The sequence below is a fragment of the Anneissia japonica genome, unplaced genomic scaffold (genome assembly GCF_011630105.1).
Source record: "Anneissia japonica isolate Jap-2015-1 unplaced genomic scaffold, ASM1163010v1 scaffold234_len1672027_cov178, whole genome shotgun sequence".
Taxonomy (NCBI): Eukaryota; Metazoa; Echinodermata; class Crinoidea; order Comatulida; family Comatulidae; genus Anneissia; species Anneissia japonica.
The window spans coordinates 181,278-207,078 of NW_022738761.1; the positions used below are offsets into that span (position 1 = coordinate 181,278).

Below are 25,801 nucleotides of genomic sequence, written 5' to 3' on the forward strand. Positions count from 1 at the left end.
GGATCGGTAGCGGATCATCTTTATTCAGTAATAGAGCATATCATCTTACTATAATTGCAGTACGTTTAAACCATTGGCTCAATGTTAAATGATTTGTTTATTCTAAAATATCGTTTAAAAATAATACCTTCTTATAGGGATTTTTGATATTACAGTACCTCTTATTTTTTTTATGTGTTTTTAATTACTTTATTTCTTTAGGCTCCACAAGTGTTTTGTCGTGGTGCGTCAGCTGGAACAACTTCGACGGCAATTCGACGGGACAATGACTACGACATAGACAGTGGTGAAGACGACGCACGTAGTGATGCTTCCATCAGACAGACAATTCCGTCAACTACGAATACCTCTCTCGTGAAATCATCGCTGAGGTGCACAGATGGGCAACATCGATTAAAAACTTTGCATTAGGACTAGTGAGGAAGCTATTTACCAAGGAAGAGATGGCTAGCAGCAACGTGAATGGGAAGCAAGGACATGCCAAACTTGACGAAGTTAAAATTCAGTTCGTCAAAGAAACTGTATTTCGTTTCTATGTCACCCCCGTAAGCGAACAGACGATGACATGGAAGCAGTGTATCCTCTCCATCGACGAAGGCTGCCGACGCCTAAGAAAACCCCGTTAGACGTACCCAAATCAAAACAAACGGCTCTTTTCAGAGCCACCACATAAACAAAAGAGATTGATTATTTGCATGCCAATTGTAATAAAGTATGGAAAATCAAGAGACATCATTCCCCACTGCCCCCCACACACACACACACACACAAACACACACATACGTATCTTCAGAATGTTCATCAGTTAAAATAGTACAATAATAAACGGGTTAAAAAACAGTGAATAAAAAATATAAACAACATAATATACTAACTAATATATATTAACAATATAAGAAATATTGGCATAACACTGTATAATATTGTATACAAACCGTCAATATTAAAATGTATAGGCCAAAAAAACAAAAAACAAAATTGTTTTACAATATTTATAAAATTATAATCGCTTAAGCCTAATATAAGAAATAAGAAATAATATTGGCGCGGGTAATGATATTTTTTCTAAAATTAACTACTGCATGCAATTATTGTTCTATACTCAAAATCTATTAATCAACCACGCCTGAAAGACTCTTCGTACTAATAACAATAGAGACAAAGGAGTGTATTCAGAGTCTCTTATACACATCTAGCAGATTACGTAACAGCACGCTTGGATATGTCGTGAAGGAACTTTAGTAAGAGCATGGTAAGAGATTGTGAATAAACAACTTTACCCGCCCACGTGACCGTTCGTGGACCGCAAGTTCTGATTTTTACCAGGAAGTGTATGCCGAGTAAAATCATTCACGCGTTAATTGAGCACTCGCAGAATAATGGCCCACGCTTTTTACTCGTGAAACACACGCACGATCCACGTGAGGAATGTAGAAAGTCCTCTAGTCAGTACTGTAAATTAAGATTTTTTGTTGACTCTGTTTTAACTTATAATACTTTGTATATTGCGAATCTCGAAGATAATTATAGCTTTGACTGCAAATGCGACTCGAAAACATGGCCAAATCACTTCTTCCACTCGCCCTCGAGATATTGTAAACACAAGATAACCATCCGACCGCCGCCTGAATAGTTACTGTCCTTTTTAATGACGTGACTAAACCATACAACAACCGGGCGCCGTTTATCTAGCGCCAGCAAACTATCATAATTCTTGAATTTTCGCCACAAAATATCACTTCACAACGACCCAGGTTTATTCCACAGACAGAACACTATCCAGCCTAGAAAACTTAGTCCCTGTATACTGGTCAACTCCAAATTGTTAATTGAAGCCAATGCTAATATAAAAACAAAGAAGTCAAAATTAAGTATTAACCTTAATAATTTGCTTTTAGATGCTTGCAAAAAAAAACAAATTACCAATTAAGGCTCAAGAAAGGAAGCATGTAGAATCCAAAGCTAATTCTCATTTCAGGATGTAAACTTTTCTAAATTCATGGCAGATAATATGCGTCAAAGGTAATAAATGAGGCAATGGCTTTTATTGCTTGGTAGACCTATGAATAGTGGGACAGACATGCAAGTCACAGATGACATATACAATAGGAAAACACAACGGACGGCAGCGAAAAGGAAGGGATAAACAGGTGACAAGCACCTCTGTCACACCCCCCCCCCCCCCCCCCCTTGAACAAATAACCTCACAATCAAAACTACAAAAATTGAATTACAAAATAAGATAATTACTGTATTTAATTATTTATTGGTCAACCAAAAACAGATTTTTATACTGTTTGTACAGTATATGAACACATATTGTAGATTATAATGGCTCCCGAGTCCCTTAGAAGATCCCAATCAAGACAAAGGGATGGGTGGTATCGGACTGAACACGTTTTCCAAGCTACTTGGATCAAGATCAAGTTGAGACAAACCTTGATTTATATAGTTGAGTATTGCATGGGCAATAAAATTACTGAAGCTATGATTATACTCCAATTAAAGAGCAATTACCAGAGAAAGGCCTAATGTCCCAAATGATGATTGAAAATTGTTTAAAAAAATTGTAGTAGGACTATAATTATTCACTACATAAGTAAATAAGCATTATTTTTTTATCTCACAATTTGTTTGAATATTTCTTCATTCTCTACTTCCAGAATCTTTTTTTCCACATCAAAACTACTCAAGGTCATCAGAATGAATAGAATGTTTGTCTTGTGTCAATATTGTCCCCAAGCAGTGGAAAAGGGGAGGAGGGAGCATCGTTGTTCTGATACTAAATTAATTACATTTTTTTAAATTATTATGAATATTATCTCTTTGATAAAACACATGTCTGTTAAAGAAGACATCACAGAGGTCCAAAAAATACACCAAAAAATAAATAGTATTAGATATTAAGCAGAGGTCCAATAAACACATTGTTAAGTCTGTACACACTAAGCACACCTTAATTCACTTTCAGATACAAGATACAACAAAAACATATGGCTATTTCAAAAGTAACACATGATAACAGCCCTCGAAATGCCGACGTATTTGCCGACGCTTTACAAGCGTACCACGGCACTATTTGCCGAGGCTCATTTTTTGGCTCGTTTGTATTGTAAGATAGTCCTAAGCTAGCCTAGGCCTAGGCACGTTTTGTGGAGTAGCCAGCCTAATAGGATTTGGATCGATGTTTATTTTATTGTTTTCAAATGAACATTTATTTTGGTTCTTCCGTCAAGCTACCCTAGTACAAGCCAGCCACTACTTACTGTTACAGGCAAAGTAGCGCAACGTTTGTTGATACAGGTCATTTATGGGTCAAACTGTCAGAGATGCTGAGCTGTAAAACACTTGCTTTTTCGGCGTCCAGACCACATGTGCAGCGAGGCGTGAAAGCAAACTTGGTAGATTCTGATTTGGGGGTGTGCTGTACAATGCCTCATTTTCAACACCCGTAAAATGACTGAGTTGAATAATTTTAACTGTTATTATTACTATGTAATGTTTTAATGTTGTGTTTATGAAATAAAACTAACTTAATAAATAAAAAAATAAAACGTAGTAGTTGTGTTGTTTTTTAATTTCCCAGCCAATATAAATTCCCACGATCAAAGCAGAAGTCGCTTTTTGCGCCGCCGAGAACAAGCGCTAAGTTCAGTTTCTAAATATAGAGCGTATGCCTATCCTCAGCTCCGGCGGGACTACCTGTCTCTTATACACATCTAGATGTGTATAAGAGACAGGTGGTAGACCCTCCATTTGTGGGCCCCTTCTATTTCGAGGTCCTGCATGATTTTCCACTGTACGGTACTGCATGGATCCTGGCCTACAAAAGGCATGCTAAAACTACTTAGGACAGGTAGGCAGATCGGACAGGTTAACCTTAGCCTAATTACCCTTCAATTAAATAAAATTTTCACTGTTTTGGTTTGACCAGTTTTTATTATAACCAGGGATTAAATTCCAAGCCATTTGATTCAGCGAGTTCTCTTTATTGGGATCTTTGAAATAAAACTGTCTATTTTCTTTTTCTCTATGTATACACACATAGGTCAACTGTGTAAGAGATAGAAATCACATGACCTTTTTGAAGAGGGGTAAACCTTGAATTTTGAATTAATTTTAAGTCATTAAAAGACCCCTCAGAAGTTGGGAAAGCTCATTTCCAGCCATCTAGGCATCAAAATTTTCCTGGGGGAGAGCCCCGGATGCCCTTTCTTTTTGGTACTTTTAGGAAAAATTTGAACCCTTGCTTCAAATCCTGGATCTGCCCCTGTACATTTTTATCCCCCCAGTCATTGGAACAATGCATATGAGAGAAATTCAATAGGTTTGCCGCATGAAATATATCAGCGCATTTTTACCTCGGACCCCCGAGTACCCATTATACTCCCGAGTGGAGAGGAGCAATGCAAATAAAATGACCTGCTCAAGGACACAAGCAAAATGGGATTGAAACCGCGACTTTTGAGGTTGGGAAACCAAACCTTTCCCGCTACACCAAACCGCTTCCAAGGTACAGTTTATGTGATTAAATAAACATTAATGTAATCTATTTTTCAAATCAAGATCACACAGTCCATTACAATGTAACATGAGTAATAAACATTAACATTGACCTATGTAATGTAATGATCAGTATAACATGCAAATTGCATACAGATCGAAGTATTTTTGACTGATGATTGTAGCATTACAGTAATGCAATAATAAGACATTCAGCCCTCGAAATTAGCGTCGGCATTCGGCAATGCCGACGTATTTGCCGACGCTTTACAAGCGTACCACGGCACTATTTGCCGAGGATCATTTTTTGGCTCGTTTGTATTGTAAGATAGTCCTAAGCTAGCCTAGGCACGTTTTGTGGAGTAGAGCCAGCCTAATAGGATTTGGATCGATGTTTATTTTATTGTTTTCAAATGAACATTTATTTTGGTTCTTCCGTCAAGCTACCCTAGTACAAGCCAGCCACTACTTACTGTTACAGGCAAAGTAGCGCAATGTTTGTTGATACAGGTCATTTATGGGTCAAACGTTACTTGATGAATTAACGTTTTTTCAAACACCATCAAATTCTGAAAATTTGAACTAATTTCGAAAAATAGGACGCCCTCTCCTAGGCGAAATTCGACACGATTTTTCCAGTGGCTTTCCTACTGATTACTCTATTTAATTATTTATTGGTCAACCAAAAACAGATTTTTATACTGTTTGTACAGTATATGAACACATATTGTAGATTATAATGGCTCTCGAGTCCCTTAGAAGATCCCAATCAAGACAAAGGGATGGGTGGTATCGGACTGAACACGTTTTCCAAGCTACTTGGATCAAGATCAAGGTGAGACAAACCTTGATTTATATAGTTGAGTATTGCATGGGTAATAAAATTACTGAAGCTATGATTATACTCTAATTAAAGAGCAATTACCAGAGAAAGGCCTAATGTCCCAAATGATGGTTGAAAATTGTTAAAGGGTAGAAACACCTCATGTTGATTTTATAATTGTAGTAGGACTATAATTATTCACTACATAAGTAAATAAGCATTATTTTTTATCTCACAATTTGTTTGAATATTTCTTCATTCTCTACTTCCAGAATCTTTTTTTCCCCATCAAAACTACTCGAGGTCATCAGAATGAATAGAATGTTTGTCTTGTGTCAATATTGTCCCCAAGCAGTGGAAAAGGGGAGGAGGGAGCATCGTTGTTCTGATACTAAATTAATTACATTTTTTTTTAATTATTATGAATATTATCTCTTTGATAAAACACATGTCTGTTAAAGAAGACATCACAGAGGTCCAAAAAATACACCAAAAAATGAATAGTATTAGATATTACGCCGAGGTCCAATAAACACATTGTTAAGTCTGTACACACTAAGCACACCTTAATTCACTTTCAGATACAAGATACAACAAAAATGTATGGCTATTTCAAAAGTAACACATGATAATATGTGTTAATTAAACTTTTGTTTTAGGACTGTTGGCTGAACTGATGACTGATCCGTGAATGAGACTTTTTACGTAGGAAGCATGAGTGATTTGAACAACATTGCAGCTTTTAAGAAGGTCAAAAGTCTAATGGAAAGGTTGAAACAATTTATTAAAGATCCACTGGACACTTTGACAACCTGTGAAGATTTTTTTGGTGGTCAGTTACCAACCAAAGACCCACTTCTTTTAGGCTACGGTCACACTAGAGTTTCAAGCCTGGCTTGACTCACCGCAGGTGAGATTCTCGTAGTGTGACCGCATCTGCACCGACTCGCGCCTGGCGTGACCTTGATCTCAATCTACCTATCTTGATCCCGGCTCAGCACCCATATTGACCCTGGATTGACCCTGGCGTGACTGAGATTGACATTTCCTCGTCAGCTGTCGACCAATCACAGTCGATGACGCCGTTTTTAGAAGTTCTTGAATAAAAAACCTGCGAGTTCTTCATGGGTGTTCAATCAAGATGCAATCATTACTTTTCATAAAAGTTAATTCAAATTTTAATTAACAATAATGGGATTGATTTGGAGCGACCAGTAAACTGCTGACCTGGTAGATTTGTGGGGCCAACTCGATTTGAGAGACCGGATAGAAAATAAAAAAACAAACAACAAAACAGGAATTTTTGGCGTGCTTGCTGACAGATTAGCCAGTCTCGGACATGAGACGAGAACGACAGCCCAAATTCAAACAAAAGTGAAGCCATTGCGAGCCCAATACAAGCTGATAAAGATCAGTTGAAGAAGAGTGGTTCGGGCACGTCTGGTGTAAAATCTTTGATTGCGATCCACCCAATCACACGTGCGTATATCGAATCCCGTGAAACAGAGTTGGCAAAACTCTCCCTTTACGGCTCTGCTGTTTCGACTTAATTTAGAGGTCAGTCCAAATAGTGTGACCGACCAAGAATTTCGAGCCTGGCTTGAAATCTCACCCGCGGTGATTCAAGCCAGGCTTGAGACGCTAATGTGACCGTAGCCTTAGCCTTACGTCATCAACCAGATACGTTCAGATGTTTAAGGAGATGATGTCGAAGTGTCTAACTGCCAGTTAAATCCTAGAATGCCAGTATAAAAGATACTTTGAGTTTGACCTGAGTGACAAGTTAAAAAAGGAAACTAGGTCAGGTAGGAACCACAATATAGATGTAGAACAGATAGTAGGAATGTTCTCTGCTCGACCAAAACCAATGCCACTATCGACTACCTGTCATGCAGCATTAGGACAAGAAAAAACAAAGTAATGATTATCTTGAGAGATGAGTGGAGAAAGAAGAAATACTATATCAATACCACAATTAACATTGCCAGGATAAAACGGCAAGTTAAAAAGAAGACTGCGAAGAAGGTGCAAGCAGAAATTAGCCACATATGGTTTGACGAGAACAAGGGTGATGAGGCATGGAATGGACAAGTTGAAAAGTTGTCAAAAAAAGGTTATACAAATTTGGTTATTGGTCAATTGCAGATGAAACCTATGAAGATGGATCTGAAATTTACTCTTAAGATTGATTCAATACAGAAAGGTTAGCAAAGCATGGACGGTTGTTATGATGGCACATACAAATTCAGAAGCAATTTAAGTACAGTAAACATTAAAAGTTTACAGTTTATTTTACATAAGCCCACAATTAAGCAGTTCTTGAATATTTAGGACAAATTAATATTCATATAAGTCAAATTATCAAGCAGTACAATAAACCATGGAGGAAACATTTGTACAGAGAAATTTGTATAAAAAAAAAAGGCTATTGAAAATTCAATTTAAGCAAATTTGAAAATTTTAATTAACCAACACAAAATAATACTTTTTGTTCTCTATTCATAGTGATAAGTTAAATACTTTTTTAGTGATTTATTAATATCAAATTACCAATTAATAAGATTAGATATTTCAAAGATAATGCATGAAGTGTTTAGGTTACTTCTTTTCCATCTGTTTTGTCTCTTCCCAAGTGCAAACTTTCCACATTGTCACTTTGTTGAATTTTGCAGTTTTTTTGCATATTTTAATTGATACAATTCATTTTTATATGAAACAAGTGATTTGTATACATGTGTACTCAGCACTAAAACTCTGAATGATTGTAGTCTTAGACTGTCATACTGTAATTAGTTAAAAAATATATCTGTGTCAAGTCTGTCTTTCAGTTATCAACAGGTCAAGCTTGCTAGTGGGCACTTGACTCATTAACGCCTCCCACCATAATCCTACATTACATTTGGTATTCAGCAATTGCACATCCAGTGTCTGTAGCGGGATGAATATCTCATTGGTGTCCATGCAGAGGTGTCTATTACGCTGTGTATTGATATAATGTAGGTTCTTTCTTAGTTCACTAACATTGTTCCGCAAACCACTTCTAACGGCAGTGATGATTACTTATCATATGTCATGGCACATACATTTAAAAGTAAAACATTTGAAGGCAAGAAATATTTAAACGCATATTGATCTCCATGAGACAGTGTTATAAAAAATGCTGCAATGTCTTTATCGATTCAATTGAGATCTCTTTTCCTTGCAATTGTTATCAGTCAGTTTTTCCATGCCATTTGACTACAGCTGTGGTAATATTGCAATGTCTTTCAATATAAATAGATAACAGCAACAAAGAATCCAAACACCATCATTCTCATCAAAAAAGGTCTTGAAAATAATAACTGCCAACCAGTAAGAAAAATTTCTTGCTTTCATAATTTCAAGTTGTCAGTTGACTTCAGCCAAGACGGTATTCATCATAGAAGAAGCTTAGTGTATCAAAGTATTTCGGTCTTCAAAACATGTATATTTAGCAAAACTTATTTTGAAATATTTCTTATTTATAATCAATCATTTTATTTTGCAAAAAGTACGAGTTTTTAATTGTCAATTTGCAGTTTTAAATTATGTTGTCCTGCAGATGTATATTTTTGTCATCTTGTCAAAATTACAACTTCCAAATATATGTACCGAAGATTTATGTAAAAATTCATTGAAGTGCGTGTTGTTACTGCAGCATATGTTCGTCAACAACTAAAACTTGTTTTCTCCGTTTTCCATTGAAGTTCATATACAAGCTAAATCTAAAATCAGTAGAAACTGTTGAGGTAGTTAAACTCTGTATAAATTCTCATTCACCAACATCGCACATCTGCGTGGCTTTGGTTTTGCTGCAAATATTCATGAAAATACAGACAAAAATGTTGAACACAAGTTTGCTAAAAAAAGTTTCTTTTTATATTATTGAAATTTTAGTGTACTGTATTCTGAAAGCAAATTGAATGTATCGTTCTTCATATGTACATTATACTACTGTATATTATATTAATGGAGAATTTTAGTGATTTCATACCACATCAATTAAAATATACTTTTACAAAACTGTATATTGCCAATTTCAAACAACATGCCACAAAAGAAACAGAAAAGAAATAACATTATAATATTAATCAATTAAAGACTACAGAAAAAATTCTTTCAAGTATACCACCAAAGATTTTAGATTATGCCAAATTCATTTGTTAAAGTTAAAACAAGATGTATATTTTCATTTTTTTAAATTACGGTAATTGCTTACTACTATGTTATGTGCCATTTAACAGGTATACAATTGAGACTCTAGTGAGGTACATGTCATAAAATGAAGTAGTTGGGAGGACAAAAGCGGGCACTGTTTTTTCTGTTACGGTTGAATATTTATCTAAAGTATGTCAGAGTTTATTGCATAGGAAGACAGAATTAAAATGAGTAAGTTGACAGAACAAAGGCAGGCCTGGGATCCAAGAGAATGAATATTTGTGGAACATATGGAAAGCCGTCTTTCAATTTTGTTGTCAGTAAACAGTTTTCAAAAACTGGTAAATTGGACACTACAGACATGTGTTCCAGGATTCAACTTTTGCAGCAGCTGCTCCTACGACCGGACATCCATCCTGAGCTGATCAATTGGGACCCTCAGTACATACAATTAGAACAGAAGTACTGTATAGAAATTAAACTTGATCAAAACAGAACAAAATCAAGATTAAAAATATTGCCATATCCGGCCATCTAAAGGTGCCATATTCATAAATTTTCTTACCTCAGGCCCAACCATGGTGGGTCTGAGGTGGTATGGACTCTCCAACTGTGAAAGTCCCTCCCTGGCCTCAATTTTCTGGATGCATATTATATCATTTATTCGTTGTTAAAAAAATTTAGAAGAACATTCTAAATTGCAAACCGATGCAAAGCGCAAAAAAAATTTTTGTGTTTTTAAATTTTCGTCGAAATTGATCAAAACTCCCTAAAAGATGTGCAATTTTTAGAGAAAACGGGCCTACTAATAAACAATAAATGTGCGCGAAGCACGCGAAATTAGAGATCTTTAGGCACTTTCAGGGGATGAAAACGGCATCTTCAAGGGGTGGGGAAAGATTTTCCACAGATGGATATTTACCCCTTGTCCCCCCATGGTTACCTTTGACGTCACTATGGAATGAACTGTGAAAAAACACAACACAAAAAGTTGCAATCCACAGCCATACTTGTAAGTGTATGTTTTCTTTGTCAACTGATAGGTTATAGTGTAGCTAGGTCCCTCCCGGACCATAGCATACTACGGCCTAGCCTGGTGAGCCAAGGCAGGCGCTGTGGCTAGGGAACTTAGCCTTTTCCTAGTCTGGTTTGCGGATGACATTTTACTGGTGACAAGTTCAGTATTAAACACAAAGACGTTCTTCAAAATCATAAAATCCCAATGTGTTTAAGCGTGTGATACCGGTTATGACATATGGTTAGAGACCTGGCACCTCACAAAGAAAATCATGGAAAAATTAAAAGTAACACAACGAGACATGGAGACGCATGTTACACATAGGATTCTAGATAGAATACCATGTACAGGAATAAGACGGAGAACAGGTGTGAATGATGTCATGTCAGAAGTGGCCAAAAAGAAGTGGAGATGTTGTATTTGCATGCTTCTGTTCCATGGAAGTTATAGTAGTTCTACATTATTATTATGCTCTAAATATTAGACTAGAAATATTATATTCATTTAAGAAGGGCCTAAGCCTATTCACATTTACTCTTTATAGTCTAAAAGAAGTTGGTTTTCATGTAAAGTACAAAGTTTGAGTAGGCCTCCTACCTAGCCTACAGCTGTAGTACAGGTAGGCCCAGCTAGGCAGCAGTACCAAAGTGCAAAGTCCCAAGACCATGGTGAGAATATTACACTTTGCAAGCCATATTTTAAATAATGGCCATGACAAAAATAACGACACAATCAAGCGAATGCTCAGAACGGAAGCCCGCGATGAACAATGAGATGATAGTGAGGAGATCCCTTGGAAAATGTGGAAGTGTATTAAATATAAAAAAAGAAGCTGATTGACAGGTTATATTGAAGGGTTATCGAATAACACACCAACAAAGCTAGTAAGTGAATAAGTAGTTAACATCAACACCCGGTCAGTACCATTATGAACTTGTATTTGGTCAACATCATGTTGGTGCTATTGTGCCTGGACATACCACAAGCCAAATGCTGAATGAGGTGGAAATTGTTATTACAAAGTGTTCATATTGGTACTGTTTAGCTTTGAAGGAATGCTTTGTTTTTACATATTATGTTCCATTAGCTTGATTACTTATAATTTGTTAATATAAGGAAGAAGTAGTTTGTAAACCATGTCACAAGATATGCAGTAGGTATTTTACTATGGAAGATAACAAGAACTACCTCAGATCAGAAATGTTTGAAGTACAATCAGGCATAAACCAAAAGCTTTTCCAACTATTAAAGCCCAGTTTGAGGATAAGCCATCCCAGCATGTATACAAGTCCTAGAATTTTGCGGAATGATGATCTGCAATACACTTTTTTTTATTTATAAGAGCACATTTTATAAGAACGAATTGAGGCTGAGGTAGAATGTCAAATGTGGTTTTTACTTCTTTGTTTTTAATAGAAAAAACAACCAATCTGATCTGTAAGTATTTGCAGTAGGCTTGACTATCTAATAACCTCTATAGCACAGTAATGTACTGCTGTACAATAATAATTTTCTGTTTGAAAAGTGTGTGAAATTAAGAACAAAATACAGCAAGTAAATTTTTAGCCTGGAATCAGCAAAAAATAATAACAGTGAGACTGGGCATAATTTGAATGGTTCTTATAAAAAAGTGTAAAATGTATGGCTATATTTTATTTCTGTTGAATCGGCTGAGTAAACTGGAAAAGAACTAATTTTTGTCTGGTTTCGGTAATTTCCCAGCAATTGATCCCAGATCGCACATTATGTCAGCAGTGTAAAAGTACTCTTTCATATTACTTTTTGCAATGTACAGAGCCATGTCAATTATGTTCACAGTGTATTCTGCAAAGACAGACAATATTCACATTATAACACATGAAATTACTAATTAGAGCAAATGCTGATATAGTAAACAAACAAAGAAGTCAAAATTAATAATTTGTTTTTAAATGCTTGCAAAAAAACAAATTAACAATTTGCTATCAAGAAAGGAAGCATGTAGAATCCAAAGCTAATTCTCATTTGAGGATGTAAACATTTTCTAAATTCTAATTACGTAATATTTCCACCACTTTGTAAACAATCCTACAGCAAGAATAACGAAACAAAACAACGCTCGAAAGCTCATTCAAAATGCAGGTAATTTGCGTCGTATGGATTTAATGAGGAAAGGGCTTTTATTTCTTTGATGTGAGACCTAAGAATGTTTAGGGTGGCAGATATGAGCTCCATTGGTCAACCAATTAGGTTATGGATCAATCAGAAACAGAATTTGTATGTTTCTACCTTGTAGATTATAACTGCCCTTCCTATAGACAATTCACATAAACATTGGAAGGCATATGAAGGGCAGGCACAGAAACAGAATTTGTATGTTTCTACCTTGTAGATTATAACTGCCCTTCCTATAGACAATTCGCATAAACATTGGAAGGCATATGAAGGGCAGGCACAGAAACAGAATTTGTATGTTTCTACCTTGTAGATTATAACTGCCCTTCCTATAGACAATTCACATAAACATTGAAAGGCATATGAAGGGCAGGCGTGGCGCAGTTTTTTTGTTTCAAAGGAAATTCTTCCAAGACTATATTTGGGGCATTTGTTAGTAGTTGTACATTCAATTTCAGGCTCTCCACGGACCTGTTGAGTAGGAGGACATCCGAATACCCCATACAGATTTATCCAAATGTGTGATAAAATTCAAAGGCCTGTACATTCTTCAAAATATGTTGTTTTTATGTGCATCAACTCTTATATTTTGCACCTGTAGTTAAGTACTGACCACCTGTGTACCTTATCTACATGGTTCCAAGCAATGTCTCAGGATAGGGCACTTTATAGATAAATATAGAGATACATACTATTAAATAGATAAAAAAAAATTATGAGCCGTGTGAGAAGAGCAGCTCTGGCAATGTGTGCAAAGTTTCACAGTTTTTCAAGTGCAAAAAAGTGGGTCTAGTTAGACTGACTATCATCATCAAATTTCTGCTTTAAAGGATTGTGCCAATACTGTCTTTGCCATGTGACATACAGTGTCGAGGTTTATCCCACAGACAGAACACTATCCAGCCCACAAAACTTAGTCCCTGCATACTGCATAATCATTGGAGAATGCCTCCAGATTACTAATTAAAGCAAATGCCGATATTGTATACAAACAAAGAAGTCAAAATTAATAATTTGCTTTTAAATGCTTGCAAAAAAACAAATTACCAATTGTCTATCAAAAAAGGAAGCATGTAGAATCCAAAGCTAATTCTCATTTGAAGATGTAAACCTTTTCTAAATTCTAATTATGTAATATTTCCACCACTTTGTAAACAATCCTACAGCAAGAATAACAAAACAAAACAACGCTCGAAAGCTCATTCAAAATGCAGGTAATTTGCGTCATATGGATTTAATGAGGAAAGGGCTTTTATTTCTTTGATTTGAGACCTAAGAATGTTTAGGGTGGCAGAAAAAAAATTAAATGAGTTGTGTGAGAAGAGCCGAGGCAATGTGTGCGGAGTTCCACAGTTTTGCAAGTGCAACAGAAACAGAGTCTAGCATTAGACTGACTACATCATCAAATTTCTGCTCTGCCAATGCTGTCTTTGCCATGTGACACACAGTGTCGAGGTTTATCCCACAGACAGAACACTATCCAGCCCAGAAAACTTAGTCCCTGTGTACTGCAAAATCATTGGAGAATGTCTCCAGATTACTAATTAAAGCAAATGCCGATATTATATACAAACAAAGAAGTCAAAATTAATAATTTGCTTTTAAATGCTTGCAAAAAAACAAATTACCAATAAGGCTATCAAGAAAGGAAGCATGTAGAATCCAAAGCTAATTCTCATTTGAAGATGTAAACATTTTCTAAATTCTAATTATGTAATATTTCCACCACTTTGTAAACAATCCTACAGCAAGAATAACGAAACAAAACAACGCTCGAAAGCTCATTCAAAATGCAGGTAATTTGCGTCATATGGATTTAATGAGGAAAGGGCTTTTATTTCTTTGATTTGAGACCTAAGAATGTTTAGGGTGGCAGAAAAAAAATTAAATGAGTTGTGTGAGAAGAGCCGTGGCAATGTGTGCAGAGTTCCACAGTTTTGCAAGTGCAACAGAAACAGAGTCTAGCATTAGACTGACTACATCATCAAATTTCTGCTTTGCCAATGCTGTCTTTGCCATGTGACACACAGTGTCGAGGTTTATCCCACAGACAGAACACTAAAAACAACATGTTGTATAACTGTCTCTTATACACATCTAGATGTGAGAGCAAATGCTGATATAGTAAACAAACAAAGAAGTCAAAATTAATAATTTGTTTTTAAATGCTTGCAAAAAAACAAATTACCAATTGGCTATCAAGAAAGGAAGCATGAAGAATCCAAAGCTGATTCTCATTTGAGGATGTAAACCTTTTCTAAATTCTAATTACATAATATTTCCACCACTTTGTAAACAATCCTACAGCAAGAATAACGAAACAAAACAACGCTCGAAAGCTCATTCAAAATGCAGGTAATTTGCGTCGTATGGATTTAATGAGGAAAGGGCTTTTATTTCTTTGATGTGAGGCCTAAGAATGTTTAGGGTGGCAGATATGAGCTCCATTGGTCAACCAATTAGGTTATGGATCAATCAGAAACAGAATTTGTATGTTTTTACCTTGTAGATTATAACTGCCCTTCCTATAGACAATTCACATAAACATTGGAAGGCATATGAAGGGCAGGCGTGGCGCAGTTACAGTTTTTTTGTTTCAAAGCAAATTCTTCCAAGACAATATTTGCAGGTAATCTGCGTCATATGGATTTAACCTTTTATTGCTTTGATTTGAGACCTAAGGGCCTGTTTCTACTGGAAAGAAATAATCGATTAAAAATCACTTTTCGAAAAATCGCTTTTATTCTCGCAGTAGAAACAGGAACAGTTTGAAAAAAACGATTAAAAAAATTGATTAAAAACACGCAATGGATAGCGTGTTTGAACGGCAAATAACCGATTTTGGCTGTGCACCTTTTAGCTGCAACACAAAAAAAGTGATTTTTTAGGTGAAATGTGACCTCCAGGTCAATCACTGCAAAGAATAGATCGTATTAGACGTGAACTTTCAAAAAAATTTGTTCATGTCCTAGGCCTACAAGCTAAAAAACGTCAACAAACATGTGGAGCGACGAATTCGTTTTGTAATTATTTTGTGAGGGGATATTGGGCCTTGGCCACTCCGCTCTTTTGGACCTACCATTGTCCTCATTTGGTCGTTCGTTCATTGTTCCGATGAGCACAGCCGAAAACATTTGCCTTCTCGTCCCCACACCGCATCTTACTCCTCGTCATCATTACAGAAATGAGAAAGATACTATCCTAGTTAGGAAAACAACATGTTGTATAAACCGACGTTCCGCAAACTATGGTCCACGGCCTAAATTTGGGCTGCGAATCAAGGCAAATGTCATATGTTTCTTGAAAAACGTTATCCAGAGATTCCTGCAGATGCTAAAGAAAAAATCATAAAAAATCAACCAAGCAACCAAATTTGATTCTGAAAAAGTTTTTCATGTTGTAAAATTTGGTAGAATTTGTGCCATCAAAATGGTAGACATTCAACCAATTTGCATTTATGTGTAACATACCTAGCATGTAGAATCCAAAGCTAATTCTCATTTGAGGATGTAAACCTTTTATAAATTCTAATCAGGTAAAAATTCCTAATTTATCTAGATCTAAACTAGATTTTTTGAGCACTGCACTACATGATTCAATCTCTATCACAAGGTTTGGATGGGGTTTGCAGTGTTTTTTTGGAGGTTTGCGGGGTTTAGCAATACCCTTTGTCTTGCATGAATCAGGAACTCATTAAAGTAGGAGGTGGCTCGGTACAAAAATCTGGTAGAAGTATATTACTATTCTTACACAGCTTAATTAAATATTTGCATGTGACAAAAAGTTTAGTTTATATATGAAATGCACTTTATTTTCAATATTATTTTTTGGCACAGGTACTAACAATGAAAGGGACATGCTTGCAGATGACAACTAGCCAGCACAACTAAGTATAAAGGTACAATAGGTGTTTATAAACAGTCTCATAATGTTTCAAAAGACTAAACATGTGTGCATGTGTAATTACCACTTTATGATGGATGCCCTACAAAGCACTTGTAATTGTATGATTGATTCAACAGGTTTCCTCTTTTTCATTGCTTTTTAAGATTACAGTGACTTTGTAGCTGTAATCTTCAACGACAAGAGGTAGAGATACATCAACATGGAGAAAAAGAGAGCAAACCAATACATCTGGCCATCTGTCAGAGATGAATTTGTGGTGAAAAGCAGCAGGATTTTCATTCTGGGGTTACTTTTTCTGTCAATGCAGAAAAGCAACATCACTTACAGGCTCATCAAGCCCCAAATCGATGCTGCCATCCTAGCGATACAAGCTTTATTGATCATACCAGGGGCCATGTTTTAAAGAGAAAGAGGCAATCGTACCAGCCGAACCATCTGAGTATGTCCTCTACAAGACGCATGATCTTAAGGATTTGTTGCCATCTCTAGCAATTTACGGAATCAACTATTGCGTTTGTGGATGCAATTGTTGCACAGCTGGCATCTACTTTTCCGGACATCAACATAATGGATGCGTTTATGGTGCTTTATCCAAAGCATCTGAAGAATATGAGCAGCGATGATCAGTATGCTCATCTCACCACACTCCTGACCACATATGAACATGTTGTTTGTCCCAAAGTATGAAATTCAAGTGATGTAAGTTTAACTTTATAATACCTACATATAAAACTAAGCAGTTTGGTGTACTGTTGGTTTTCCTATATAGGTATAGTACTGTGTTGTTATACAGAAAATGCAATTTCGAATTGACATGTCATACATTAATTGCTCACTGTTCATAAACTCTTGGAGTGCCCATCACCAAACTTATAGGGAAGCTTCTTTACATCATTGTGCATCTCTAACATAAAATTTATATTTATATATATATTTTTAGTTATATAAAGTTATAGAGCTACTCAATAGCTTTAAAATGACAGCAAAACCAGCTCTGTAGGTGCTAAACTTTCCGAGATATGGTCGGTTAAAAACGCAAGGTATCGCTAATTAATCCAAAGTTTGTTAGCACGTATCTCGCTAATTAGGAGGCCTAGAGAAAAAAATTTAATTTCTGATCGTTTCTCGTAGGTTCCAACAACATTCAAAATTTTGAACAAAATCGAAGAGATTGACATTTTTTTGGGTTGATTTGACATGGAATTACCCCAATGAGAAATAAGTGAGGTACACGAAATGTCAAATAAAACAAAAAGATAATAACTCCTAAAAAAAAAAAAACAGACATTATGAGATTCAACACCTAATGTATTTGATCATTTTTAAGAATATTGATAAGAAATTCTCATACATCCATGCTACTGAATGTAGAATAGTACAACACATGATAAGAGCACAACTTCAACTCGTCAATGAGAAATATTATTTGGGGTACACAAAATGTCAAATAAAACAAATAGACATAATATGAGATCCAAAACCTCAATCTCTTTGACCATTTTCAAGAATATTGATGAGAAAATCTCACCCAATTCATATGACAGTTACAAGGCTACTGAATATGGAATAGCACAACACATGTTAAGAGCACAACCTCAACTTGTCAATGAGAAATATGACATGAGGTACACAAAATGTCATATAAAACAAAAAGATAATAACTCTGAATGACAAATAGACATAATATGAGATCCAACACCTCAATCTATTTGATCATTTTCAAGAATATTGATGAGAAAATCTTACAATTCACCATATATGTATATTACGATCATAACTGGTTTCACTTTATTTAATCTAAAGATTCATTTACAGATTGCAAAAATATGCTCCCAGCGGGAGCATGTGTCTACAGTACTGCCTACTGTATCACCCCAAGATCACTGTAAAACAAAAGGGCATTATGAGAACCAAGAAACAGGTGATTATCAAGCTGAAAGCCCTGAAGTCAAAATGATAGGTTACTATGAAAATTAATAAAATAATAATTAACAATTTGCGATATGTATAGTGCCTCCCGAACCAATTACAATGATAATAATACAATATTAACAATAATAAGTAATTAGAGCTCCGCATAGTACACAATAGGAAAATTATTATAGAAAGGTTAGATTTAATGCTTGAAAATTCCTAGGGCCTGCAAGGCCAGAAGGAAATTTTTGAATGCATTAAATATAACCTAAGTATGATAATTTTCCATTTAGTGTACGATGCATGCTCTATAAATTGTTTTATAAGTCAATCGCCGTCTTTTAATTTTAGTTTTTTATAACCAACTGTTGTAGCAGTCATCGGTTGCTATAGTGATAGGTATACGTGTGCGTATATACATTTAGCTGTGCAGTATGCGTTTGATTAACTACACATCAGCAGTACACTACACTGAATAACTACTGTGTTAGAAAGAACTTGTTTGTAATGTTATTTTGATAGACGTTTGTCAAAGAAATAAACATTTCAGCATTTGAGAGAGAATACAGTCACTGACATCCTTTTTAGTCGGTGCGTGCAGACAGGTAAAATCGTGCGATGATTTCATAACTAGGCTAGGCTATGGAATAGTAAAAGTAGGATGCCCGGGCGGCCTGGTCGAAGGCCTACATCTAAATATGTTCCTTGAGTCTTTAAAAATAGGTCTAGAATATTCCTATTAAACTTTCAGTTTGTTGTGTTTATGAGAATAGACACTATTTGTGAGCTACCCTTTTATAGCATAAAAGTTGTTTATTAAAAGTAGTATTACCTCCATCACATCAAAGAAGCAGGCTACTGTGAATCCAGCTTGACTTACTGTTTGAAACTTTCTGAAAGACCTCCGTACAATTAAACCTGACACACTGTTTTTCTGATTTTAAAGACCATGATCAATTTTTCCAAACTCTTCACTCTGTGTGTCACTATTTATTGTAATATGGAAAGCAGAATTCTGTAAGATAATGAAATCCATGTACAATTTTTTATGTTTTCAAACGCATACTTTTTTTAACAGCATATATACTACATACATACTGATTTTGTTAACTGAAAAACAGTATGGAATGTAAAGTACATTATTACCAATTCAGCAATTTAAATTTGTCCAATAAATACCGTATATTCCGGTGTATAAGCCGCAAATTTTATACGCGGTTTTCCCCCCGAATTTGCGGTGCGGCCTATACAGCGGTCATTAACCTACTCCCAAAATGTCAGATCGCGAGCCGCGGTGAAAATCAGGCGCCTTCCGTCTAGGTTAGGCCTATGCTAGCTCAATTAATTAGCCTAGCCTAGGACCGGTTTGTAGCCTTAGTATTTGTAATTATACTCACTACAGTGCTGTACTAGGATTCCTACTACATTTTCTACGACATTCAAGCAATAGTTTAGGTTGCCTAAATAATTACGTTCACTTATAATCAATTTTGGAACACGCTGTTTCTGTTCAAAAGCGCTGCGCTCAAAAAATAACAAGCTAGTTTTCAGGAGTTCAGTCCTGGAGGTCACGTAAGCAGCTTCATTTTTCGATGTCGCAACAAAACACACATGTTGAAACTTGCAGCTCGACATCTCCCGGTGGCTTGTACCGTTATAGAGAGAATATTGATACCGCTATAATATTAGAATAAAAACTTGTGAAATTAATTTATGCTATGAAAACACAAGTTTTCTTGAAGTTGTAATAATTATTTTACTGGAATTTAACTGTAGAAAGGAATACGTCATCTGGGCATGCGTGAACTTTGTTTATAAAACGTGGTGCGTGGTGGTGCATGCTTCGCACAGTGGGCTGTGAGTAGTAATGACTTAGGCCTAGAATTACCATTATTTTTAGCCTAATACCGACTGTTATTAGTCAACATAATAATAGAATGATTGTTTAAAATAGATAAATATACTCAATAAGTGTTTAATTTTATTAAACTCAAACTAAACTGATGTTGAAAATTTAACGTAGCACAACCGTCTAGCAAAAAATGGGGATTTCCCTAGGGCTGCCTAGAGTAAGAATACGTTGGTAACATGGCGATAGCCAGCAGTTACACGCATTTCCAGTTGTTTGTTGTTTGATAATCGGCCGAAAAAAATGAAATATGTGAACATTTATAAATAATGTCAATGTTTCAAAATAATTAAAAACTTAACATTATGGGAACGGTTTGGAGCTTAAAAACAGATGCGGCTTATACACAGGTGACACAAAAAATTGTGATATTTTGTGTCCTAATTTGGGGGGCGGTTTATACACCGGAATATAAAGTATGTCACACAGAAAGTGCAACAACACGACTTGGTGACAGTCTTCAACATAAATGTGCACCTCTAAATCAACAGCCATCGCCTTAGTTAGCGTTGGATGTGGCAAATCCCGCAAGCGATTAATTTAAGCCCCCTACTGTACAATAGAAGGTAATAGAGTGTATCTGGTGGTATTTGAATCTGTCCATCATCAACATACATGATCCAAAAATATATTTGTATGTAAACACCATTAAGACTAATTAGCAACATGTTTTGATTAAATAGTCAGAATCTCTGCAGTATCAAATCTGTGCATATATATATATATATTATCTGTTTTTTGATTGGATGATCACGTTATACTTTTGTTAATGTACTGCTACTTATTTATCTATTCTTGTCACAGCTTTTCATACCTGATGATGGGCTATGCCCGAAACATGTCGTATCAAATAAATTTCTACTGAGGCAGATTAAAACCGTGTTGCTTTTGATTTTATATCCTATCACTCTGCCTATGCAGCTTCTTTGATTTTATATATATATATATATATATATATATACATTTGCGTTTCTTTTATTTTTTTCCAGTGGGTGTACAAGAAAGTACAAGAGTTGGAGCTGCAGAGAGACTACAGGTGTGATGCTGGGACCCAGACGGTTATCAAGAGGTGTATAGCACTGCCGCTACTACCACACGAGCATATACCTGCAGTTTTGAAGACATTGTGCAAACGCAATACTCTAAGAGTACTATAATTCAAATGAGTGTGACTAGTGCATTAAGTTAAAGACAACACCCATAAATCATTGTCTAATAAGATTGGACTTTGAATATATAAATGAAATGATTAAAATATTATTATACATACACAATTCCTTATCTCTTTCAGCCAACCTCCAATTCTATGTCATGTGTATGTTAATGTACGAAGAGGCAGTGACAGTGTCCATAACAGCAGAGTTGGTACACCGCGAGGATGTAACCAAATCACAGACCAATGGCTCGAAGAGGAGTACAGAGAGGTTGTTGAGGATGTGGCGAGAGTTACGTGGCGGCCAGCGAAGTGCCCAATCACTCCTGAATGTTGGCAGCAAAATTATCTCGCCGCAAACCCGCGATTAAGCAGTAATAATTGATTACGTGGAACTATTATTAACATGAATAATGAATGTAATGAATATAATAAAAATGTATAATAAACATTAATAAATACTGGAATATGTTTACTTGACTTAGGTCTATGTACATAATGTATATATAACTTGTATACTCATACACTTAATGTATCTACATAATTAACTAAACATTATCATGTGTTAAATGAAATATTTACAAATTTGCTTATTTTTGTATATATGCTTTATTATATAAGTTTCAATAAATGAAAACTATACCAGTTTAAATTTTGCTTTATAGTATTTTTTGCGAGACTTGTAGTGTTTAATATTTACAAAAACGTATATAATTATATAAATTATAACAACAAACATATATATTAACCATTAATTAAACTAGTTTCAGACAGAATTTATTTTCCTCATCGTCTTAAGAACAAATTAAAATTATTATCATGATAAATCAGTTTCTGCACTCATATAATTGTTACAATAATTTATAACAACGAACATATGTTTATAAAATTAGCCAACATATTTTATTTATTATATTAGCCAACATATGTTTATAACATTCCAAAAAAGTACAAAATTACATTAAGTATAGTGACATACAACTCATTACGACTATCATCAGTTATTACTATATAGGTAATCAACTACAACTAGACATTCGTGCTACTGAAAAATACTACAAGTATAACAATCAATTTAGGCCTAAGCACAATATTTAGGTTATCATTAGGCATTATTATATTTCATTAACCACAAAAATAAATAAATACACCTAATGAAAAATGCGTAGTAGACCTAGGTCCTAGGCCTAAGCATGCATTACGTACAAATATGTAGGCCTATACTTACAGACAGAAAGTTAAATAAAAAACGGAGAGATTATTATTTGCCTACGCTTATTAAGCTTCCGCATCCTGCAACAACCACACTACCAACGGAACTGTGTTGGCGCGCCATACTTCCTATTGTTCAAAATCTGGCGGCCGAAACGAGCGGCGGCCGAAATGATTTGAGCCCGGCCGGGCCTAGCTAGGCTAAGCTTTAACCTCTTCCGTAGTTGGCCATCTAAGTTTAGGACTAGTCTAGGTCTCCTTAGGCCTGGCCATAAGGATTGACCTATTTAGGCTACACTTACCAGGCTAAACGTAGCTAGTGGCCCACTCATTCTTCCGCTATTTAGGCCTAGGCATAATACTTTTTGCCGCCTTCTACACCCACTGCTTTCACCACTTACAAAAGTCCCCTAACTATCCTATTTGCTCGTTCTAGACAGCGCCACCAACAAGCGAATAAATTTTGGGCGGCTCCGGCTCCAAATAGAATATATGGGACACCAATTAAATTTGGTAGGACACTCATTGAGTATTATTATTAATCGTTATTAATATTATTGTTATTATTATTATTATTATTTAATATCAATTACATTACAAGGTTTAGGCCAAGTTCATAAATGCCAGAATGATATCTGTCTCTTATACACATCTAGATGTGTATAAGAGACAGGTATAGGCCTGTAAAATACTTTTTTTTTGCAATTCATGTGATGTGTATTATTATTATTATTTTATTTTATTTTTTTTTTTTTTTTTAACTTTTCTCCTGTTTAACTGGAGCCTACTATTTCAAAGTTTTAACACTTTTTTAGCTTTGACACTTGTTCTTTTTATGGTATTTAGACCTACATTAACTATATGTTACATCCACGTCGGGGAGAAAAATGTATATGTATTTTCTACATTATTAGTAGACTCCCAAATCGATCAAATAAGTCTGAAACACCTAAATTGTAAATTTTCGGGGGCTTCACCTTTCTGGAACGTTTCAAGGGATTTTGACAACGACCATCCCACTTTCTTATGTCGGGGACCTTGAACCACCCCCCCCCCCCCCCCCCCCCCCCCCCACCCCCCACCCAACGCCGTCAGGAGTGTGGAACGCTTAACAGGTAATGTAGTACAACGAAAATTGGCTCACCGCTTATGTAACTTAGCTACCAGCGCCAGAATGTATAATATTTCAATATTACAATATTATTGTCTAGAAAATAGACCAGGAGCCCAGGGGTGTCAGCATAGCTGTAAAGTTATAACCAATTTTTGTGTATATAGTAATGTTCTATGTGCCTGTTTATGTAGGAGGGGGAATCTGCCGGTCCCATTCTGGTGGGTGTGGTCATGAGGGGCATAAAAAGGGCCCCAAAAATTGACCTAGATCAACTTGTGAATTAACCCAATAGACCCATGAATGGTAAATTTCAGACATTTCCAATAGTGGGGGTGGCTGCCAGACGCAAAAAACCGGTACCCCAAAATTTTCCCCCCAAGATAATCCCCAAGATTATCTAGTATTATCTAGTAAGTTAACGTGATGAAAGTAACTGTGACTTGTTCGGCACTGTGGTGGGCAAAGTGATAGAAAACCCCTAGACATAAAAGCACTGCATGAAGGTTTTTGGAAGCACACTTGAAACATCAAAGTTAGGTTTCGGCCCTCTGTGTTAAATCGAAAATTCACTTTGGCCTTCGGATTGATATTTATGCCCACCCCTACTCTAAATAAGAGTCTGTTATACTGTAAGGATGGAAGTGTGGGTTAATAAGGGTGGGTGGAGAGCCATGAAATTAGCTTCAGACTGGATGGAAAACTTCAAGTACTAATACTATATAGTAATACTATATATCTTTTATTATTTTTAGTAGTCAATATTACAACAGTTTAACAATGAGATTCTATACAGGATTTAAAATTTATAAATGCCCAATATTCAGTAGAGCAGATTTCCCTACAATTAAAAATCGTAATGGTTCTGGATTTAGGAGTTTACGCTTCAAACAGGTTATTCCATCTGTATAAGCCTTTTGATGAAGAAAGTGTACCTTTTTAGGAAGAGTTGCCTAAGTTAAAACTCACTCGGGCTATATGAAATTAATTATCTTGAATTGTTAATCTTATTGTAAGGAATACTACAGTAACTTCACGTTTAATTTTAATTACAAGTTGAATTATATAAAATTCAAATTAAATGTCGTAAGTATATAGTTTGCCTATTTGCTTAATTTGGTTTAGAAAAATCTAAAAACTGTTTTATTACAGGAATGTTAAACTTGCCTTATTTGCTCACTTGATAGTGCTTAATAGATAAATTTTGAATTAGTGCTATATAAGTATTTGTTATGTACAATTATTAGTATTTAATTAGTATCAAATTACTAATTTGATTAAAGACTAAAGTTTCTGATGATTTACCATCCACACTCGTGCACAGTTGAATATATCGTAGCACCATTCTTTTAGGTGCCTTAACATTCTTGAAGACATTTTTTTAGTTCACTGAACATATGATTGTACTTTCAGCGTAAGAAAAATAAATCAATTAACTTACTCAAAATTCAAAGTTACACCCTATATTGGAAAAATGACTATACTGTATGTATTGGGGTATTAGAGGGTTACAGTAACTTATGAGATAATCTTGCTCTATTGAGGGGTATTAAGGCGATCCTACAATCAAAAATGTCTGGCAGCGGCCATTTATGATACTGGGACAATGCCAAACATTTTACAGTAACTTTCATCAGTTTAACTCACTAGATAATCTAGATCAATTTTTGGGTGACAGGAGTATCTGGCAGCGGCCATTTATGATACCTGGGACAATGCCGAACATTTTACAGTAACTTTTATCAGGTTAACTCACTAGATAATCTAGATCAATTTTTTGGGGACAAGGAGTATCATATTTTCTTTTTCATTAATTTTCTTTTTTTGTAAGATACCAGCAAGATAGTCAAAATTGGATTGTACAGTACTTGTTAAATATGTGAAAGATGTAGACATTCCTTATTTTTTGTCATGTATTGACT

General features: G+C 35.4%; 1 protein-coding gene and 1 long non-coding RNA gene across 3 annotated transcripts in view; one reads left to right on the forward strand and one right to left on the reverse strand.

The window, feature by feature from the left end:
* LOC117117756 overlaps window positions 1–910 on the forward strand; it is a 1,866-nt gene extending 956 nt beyond the window's left edge. Inside the window, exon 2 of the mRNA XM_033262174.1 lies at window positions 202–910. Coding sequence (XP_033118065.1) covers window positions 202–411 — 210 coding nt within the window. The 3' untranslated portion in view covers window positions 412–910. The remainder of the gene's footprint in view (window positions 1–201) is intronic.
* Window positions 911–8,259: 7,349 nt separating this feature from the next.
* On the reverse strand, window positions 8,260–23,196 carry LOC117117788. 2 transcript variants are annotated; one of them, XR_004446944.1, is made up of 3 exons: window positions 23,071–23,196; window positions 19,327–19,509; window positions 8,260–9,156 (listed from the first exon to the last, which is right to left on the reverse strand). It is a non-coding gene; the product is annotated as an uncharacterized LOC117117788 (long non-coding RNA). The 2 variants fall into 2 exon arrangements; XR_004446943.1 differs by having other exon boundaries at window positions 21,674–23,182.
* Between the last annotated feature and the right edge of the window lie 2,605 nt (window positions 23,197–25,801).